Genomic DNA, 7068 nt, shown 5'->3' on the forward strand with positions numbered 1-7068 from the left:
CAAACCTGCGCGGTTTTGCTGCTTGCCTCTCATTTTCAGCTCACAGAACGTGTTGATGAATCAGGCCATAGGAGCACATGTAAATAAGGCAGAATTAATTTACAGCCCACACGGGTTTTAGTGACACATTCTTTTGCTTCAGCATATTGTTCCATGGGGATGATTGTCTAGAGCAGTGGTCCTCCACCTTCCTCATGCCGCAACCCTTTCATACAGTTCCTCATGTGGTGGTGACCCCAACCATAACATTATTTTCGTTGCTACTTCATCACTATCATTTTGCTACTGTTATGAATCGGGTGACCCCTGTGAAAGGGTTGTTAGACACCCCCCCCCCAAAGGGGTCACGACCCACAGGTTGAGAAACGCTGGTCTGGAGAACGCATCATGGCTCTAAACCACAGCACCCACCCCCTGTTGATGACCATTTCCTTTCAGGTCACGCAGAATTTGCCAAGACCAAAAGCAAATGCGTTGCCATTGGGTCCATTCCGATTCACAGTGAACCTGCCGGACAGGGTAGGGCTGCCCCTGAGGGTTTCTGAGACTCTAAGTCATGGTGGGAGTAAAATGTCTCATCGTCCCAAAGAGTAGTTGGTGGTTTTGAACTGCTAGTCTTGTGGTTTAACAACTCAGCTCGGATCCACTACGTCATCAGCACAACCCCTAAAATGCTGATAAAAATATCGACACTCAGACTGCGTGCTACACAGAAAAACCACAACCCTCAGTTCTAATTGGAGAGACCCTTTTCTTCTATTCCTCTGTATTCAAACCACATGCAACTCTCAAGCGCCAATAGTCAACTCTCATGCATTGGCTCGGTGACTTATTGAGGAAACGTCCACTTTCCCACAAGAGGTTGACTTGAGAGAAAAATGCAATCACTTTCAGTTCTCTTCATCCAAATGTCACCTTGGCCATCTAGTCTGTGGCAATCAACCCTTCCCAAGACGCACAGTGCTCAGACAAAGTCCCCACTTCAAAACAGTCTACACAAGTCCTACCTGTGTCTTACCTGTGATGGACAGGGTCTCGGAGGGAGTGCAGGTGGTTGAGGCAGCGATCCTGACTTAACAGCTGCAAAGAAAAACCATGCTGTTAGGGACCAGCAGAAATCAAAACACAATACCCTGCCACTTGTTCAACAGAAATAACAACAGCATATGACACACATTTGCTTTTTAAAATCATCTGAAGCCTCGATGGAAAAAATAAAGAAGGGAGGCTATTTCTAACCCCTTTCTCATTTTCTAGTGTCCCAAACCCAAGTAGTATATACGCTGCTATGATCACAGCAGCATAAAAAGACCAAGGGAATGACATCCTTTGATCAGTCTTAAGTAGTCCCTGCCCTTTGGCTTCTCTTCTATTTCCCCCTATTCCACTGCTCATGAGCTCAGTGAGGCAGCTGCAGAAATTAAGGAAGCTGGAACCCCAACGCTCTGCCACCTGGTACTGTCCGGTGCATGGGTTTGACAGCAGTTGAGGGAGACCAAACGTGATGGCTGAAAATGATAGATACGGCTTCTTCAAGGATCAGTTTCCCTTTCTCTCTCTGATCCCTGTTTATAAGGGATAATCACCATCAGTTGCTAAAAATATCTGGCCCCATTTCGAAGATGCTTTTGAAAGAGCATCTCATTTGCGTGTGTGTGTGTGTGTGTGTGTGTGTGTGTGTGTGTGTGTGTGTTTTCTCTCTGCCCATTTCATCAGAGAAAATCTGAGCTAATCCAAGAATGTAAGAAATTTAACTTAACAATGAAAATAAACAGATGCTATCAAATTATAAGCAAGCTCATAATCGCACACACGAAATAAGTTTAGCATCACAAATTGGCAAGTGGAGCCACATTCATTTACAAACTCTAGGAAACTACATCGTGCCCTCCATGACTACACGCCACGTCTGCAAATCCGGAACGTGTGTGCTAGTATTTGGACCATCTTCTGGGCCTTAATAGGAAATCAAAGCAATGTACCAAGAACACAAAAGATTGTACAGATCACTTTTGATTGAGTTCAGGGCTTCCCCACATATGGGCCTCAGAGTAATACCAGCACATAGATAGGGCACAACCAGGCTGGCCCATCCAGGGATTCTCAAAATCTGTCGTTCATTAACATTTATGAAATACACCATTGGACCAAAACTTCAGAGGTGGTGAGGCCATGAAGAATATCGATAACATTTACAGGAGAATGACAAGAGTTTCTGATATTACCCATCTCTGAGTCCCGCCAGAGCGGCCTTTAACTGACCAGTTACTTCAAAACCAAAGGACACTAACAGAAATCTGGGCAGGTTTCTAAGGAAAAGGACAGGCAGGGTACTAGATCACAGTGTGTGCTAAAATGACTTATTAACAAACACTTTCTGATTTGCTGCAAGGACTAAAAGTGTTTAACTGGTGGAAAAAACCCATGAGAAATCATAAGCCATTTCATTTTCCTTTCATTATTGTCTTCCACTTCTGTCCAAGATGGGGTATAGACTTTCCAAAAGGCCCCCAACCAAGCAGAGATGAAACATCTCAAATTTTCAAGACACTAAAATTAAACATACAAGAGTTTACCAGGCACCTAAAGGAAGGAAACAGAGGACGCAGAGCCTCTGACTGCCCCACCTGCCTGCCTGGTCAATGTTTCTAGAAAGAAACCTATGAGCCAGATTCTCATCTGATTCATTCAGTAAATACAACAACATCAACAACAACAAGCTATTATTTAATTTTTAAAGAGACAACAGCCTTTTCATAGAAGATGATGTGTGCATCACTTTCTGAAAACCCTTTGGATAAAATCAATGTAAATACTGACGGCAAGGTACAGGCTGCAGGCACCGTGGAAGTTGGTGGTTTCTCATATGCTCAAAAGAATTGAGCACAAGGACTCAACTGGAAACAGGGGTGCCAATGTTCACAGCAACACTAGCCTCGATATCCAAAAGGTGGAAATGACCCAAGTGTCCATCAAAAGATGACAGAAAAGGTATTCAGGCAAGGGAATATGACTCAGCCACAAAATGAAATGAAGTCCTGACACATACTACCAATCAATGTACATATCTATAAATATAAATGTATCTTGGAAACAGATATACCTTGAAGACACAGTGCGAAGCGGAAAAAAGAAAAGCAGACATAAAAGGTCACACTTCTTGTGTGGTCCTGCTATAGCACGTGGTAGAACTGCCCCTGGTGGATTTCTGAGACTGTAACTCTTTACAGGAGTAGAAAGTCTTATCTTCCTTCGGAAAGCAGGTGGTTTTGAACTACTGACCTTGCAGAGAGCAGCCCAATGCATAACTACTATGCCACCCAGGGTTCTAGGAAACATCTAGAATAGGCAAATACAGAGAGAGGGCAAGGGGCAGGGAGTACCGTATATAGTCGTGTATAAGCCGAGTTTTTCAGCACATATTTTAATAAACCTTTTTGTGGTAAAATTGGGTGCCTCGGTCGATATTCGGGTTGGCTTATCCTCAAGTCTCTACAGTAGATTAGTGGTTATCAGGGACTGAGGGGAGGGGAGTGGAGGGACTGCTGCTGCGGACTGCACAACACTGTACATGTAAGCAATGCCACTTACAAAGTTACAGTGGCCAAGTTTGGTATGTGTATTTTACCACAATAAAATGTCAAAATTTTAAAAATATATTGTTATATTGCTAAAACTACAGTTCAGCGACCCAGCCACTAAACGAGACGACGTGCATAATATATATTTTAAGGGAAACAGTCACACTATAGTATATACAATGCTACAACCATCATGAACAGAGATAGGAATTAACGTCAACCCAGCTGTGGACTGATTATTGCTCAACATTGGGATTAGAGGTCATCTCTCTTCTCTTCCAATGGGTGACCTATATCACTTGCAACAATTATTTTTCTCGTTAAAAGAAAAATTAACCCAGACACAAATACCACAGATTTGTTTCTTCCTTTTAATACCGTGTTTTGGGTTGTTGCTTTTTTTCAATTCCTTACCTGGCAAGAGTATCGACTGACCATGAATGTTGAGTGTACCAACGGACCCACTTGCCTTCTCTTGATCGCAAAGGAATGGCTTTCAAGATTTCACCATTAAGTGTTATGCACGCCAGAGGTTTGTTATGGGGCTAGAGGATGAAATTTTAAATGACATTATCCGGAAAAGCCTCGCTAAGAGAGATGTTATTGGAAAGGGGAAATAAATGAATGCTGTTGGAAAACTCTTTTGAAACAAATAAAAAGATCACTTGGAAATCAAAAATATGATAGCAGGAAGAGAAAGCTCAAGAAAAGTGTTCAAAGATTGACTCACTGCCATCGGGTCAATGCTGATTCCTGTGGGTTTCTGGGACTGTAACTGTTGATGGGAGGAGAAAGCCCAGCCTTTCTCCCAAGGAGCTGCTGGTGGTTTCGATCTGCCAACCACACAGATGGCAGCCAAAAGCATAACCACAACACCACCAGAGTTCAAAGATGAGCTGAAGAAATCTTTTAGGAAGTAGGGCAATATCCAAATAAAAGCTCTACAAAAATAAATTGAAAAGAGCAAAAAGAAATTGACTCCATAGTTCAAAATACAAATTTCCAAACTAAAAGGGCCCACGGAGTGAGCACCCAGGACAAGAAGGAAACAAAGCCACATCAAACTACTTGTAAGATCTGACAAGCTCCCAGCAGAGGGGCCAAGAGGAAGAAAGGCCACATATGCAGGGTCAGGAGTCCGAACTTTTACACTGCTAACTGCAAGGTCAGTAGTTTGAAACTACCAGCCATTCCTCACGGTAAAAAAAAAAAGCAATCCTTGGGCAAAGATGGGGTTCCCTACTTCCGTAAGGAGTTACATTGAGTCAACACTGACTCAATGGCAGTGAGTTTGATCTTTTGAGGATATACCATCAGAAATTAGAATTCATTAGCATAAAGTCATCAAAATTCTAAAGGGGAGGAAAAAAAGCATAGATCTAACTGACAAGTAAATACCCAAACTGGACACTTGTCTGAGAGTGTAATTAAAGATAGTTTTCAATATTTGAAGACTCAAAATGGCCTGCATGCACCTTTTCCAAGGAAGCTACTCCAGGATGTGCGATAGAAAATAAGAGTGTAAACAAACAATGCAGGAGACATGAGATACAGGGAAAAGGAAATCCAGCCTGGGAGAAGGAAGGAAATGTTCTGATGGCAGTGTGGGGAGAGGTTCCACCCATGATGTGCCCCAGGTATAGAAAGCAACCAGCTTAGTGCGAAGCATTTCAAAAATTCCTGGAGATATGGGGGCGGGGGGGTGAGGGAGGGAAGATGACCCTAAAGGAAAATTGAACACCTCAGAATTTCCTAATAGGAACTCTGGAAACTTGAGGGAGCCTACAGTTAAATTTTTGGCAAGTAATATTAAAAACAAGTTGAGTTTTCATTGCAAGTCAAAGGGGAAAAAATCATAAGCATTAAAAGCCATCAAATTTCCTATCGTGGCTTAACATCTACCTAACCACAATAATGTAAATATGAATATAACCCAAATTATTAAGTAGCTATCGTGGGAGGGTGGGGGAAGGGAACGGTACTAGCTGGGGAGGGAAGATGGTAGATGGAAAATAAAAGAAAAATAAAAAGATCACTTTGAATTTTGACACTTAAAAAAAAATTAACCGAGAGAAAATTGTGTTTTCTAAAACTCGTGAAGTAAATACTGCACCCAAAGCACCCACATTAAAATCACTATAATAGAGTGTATTTTCCTAAGAATTAAGGTTCATGGTGAGGATGACGTTGACCATGAGGACGGCAGAGAATGTAGTAGTGCCTCCTCCTGTTGTACCTCGAGTCGTCATGAGTTGAAACTGCCTGGACAACACAGCAATAAGGTGTTGACATGACATCAATAATTGACATGGCCTTCGAGGGATCCCTCAGCCTTCTCTGTCCCCTCGGCTCAGTAGGCGCCCTGGGCTTCCCCTCCTGTGTGATTAGTCCCTTCACTAGCTTCTCCCTTCTCTGTCCAGAGCTATTTCCACTGGCCTTTAGTCAAGTGGGGGAAGGACCACTAAGACCCCTCACTCACTAGCTTCATGGAAGCTATGAGGACTGCCTACTCACGAAACAGACCTTTTGTGGAGGGAAACAGCCGAGGTGAGAGCGCTCAGAAGCCTAGCACTTTCCTTTAGAGGCCACTCAGCAAAAATCAATAAATAAATCTTAGCCCAAAGGCAAAAAGAAACCTAGCATTTCAGCCACATCACAAGTTAAATGGTTTACCTCTCTCTTCAGTTATGAGCCACAGAATTAATAATTTCTATTGCTGTAGGTTTGTGATCTATTTCAACCATAAAACGTGATTAAAATGGTGGTAGCTCACATACCTTTCCTTGTTTAGTTGCCACTGGCGGGGAGGGGGAATCCCTTCTTGGGGTGACTATTCTGTATTCATTTTCTTTTATGGCAGGAGATCTTTTTTTTCCCAGAACGTTTTTAATGCAGTTTTAAATCATTTTATTGGGGCTCATACAACTCTCATCACAATCCACACATACATCAATTGTGTAAAGCACACCTATACATTTGTTGCCCTCATCATTCTCAAAACTCTCGCTTTCCGCTTGGGCTCCTGGAATCAGCTCCTCATTTTCCTTTCCCTGACCCTGCCCTCCTCGCTCCCCCCTTGATAATTTACAAATTATTATTTTATCTTATCTCACACTGCCCGGACTCCCTTCACCCACCTCTCCGCTGCCCATCCCCCAGGAGGAGGCCACATGCAGAGCCCTGCGGTCGGTTCCCCCTTTTCACCCCCCCCTCCTGGTATCGCCACTCTCACCACTGGTCCCGAGGGGTCCATCTGTCCTGGATTCCCTGTGTTTCCAGCTCCCATTTGTACCGCTATGCATCCTCTGGTCTAACCAGGTTGGCAAGGTAGAATTGGGATCATGATAGTGGAGGGGAAGAAGCGTTTAAGAACTAGAGGAAGGTTGTGAATTTCATTATTGCTACACTGCACCCTGAGTGACTCATCTCCTCCCCACTACCCCTCTGCAAGGGATGTCCAGTTGTCCACAGATGGGCATTGGGTCCC

At 43.3% G+C, this 7068-nt stretch overlaps 1 protein-coding gene across 1 annotated transcript in view; it reads right to left on the reverse strand.

Moving 5' to 3' along the window:
* REPS2 (RALBP1 associated Eps domain containing 2) overlaps positions 1 to 7068 on the reverse strand; it is a 136652-nt gene that overhangs the window by 38368 nt on the left and 91216 nt on the right. Inside the window, 1 exon segment of the mRNA XM_045290744.1 lies at positions 1019 to 1080. Coding sequence (XP_045146679.1) covers positions 1019 to 1080 — 62 coding nt within the window.

The sequence above is a fragment of the Echinops telfairi genome, unplaced genomic scaffold (assembly GCF_000313985.2).
Source record: "Echinops telfairi isolate 266 unplaced genomic scaffold, ASM31398v2 ScPeMD7_53;HRSCAF=182, whole genome shotgun sequence".
Lineage (NCBI taxonomy): Eukaryota > Metazoa > Chordata > Mammalia > Afrosoricida > Tenrecidae > Echinops > Echinops telfairi.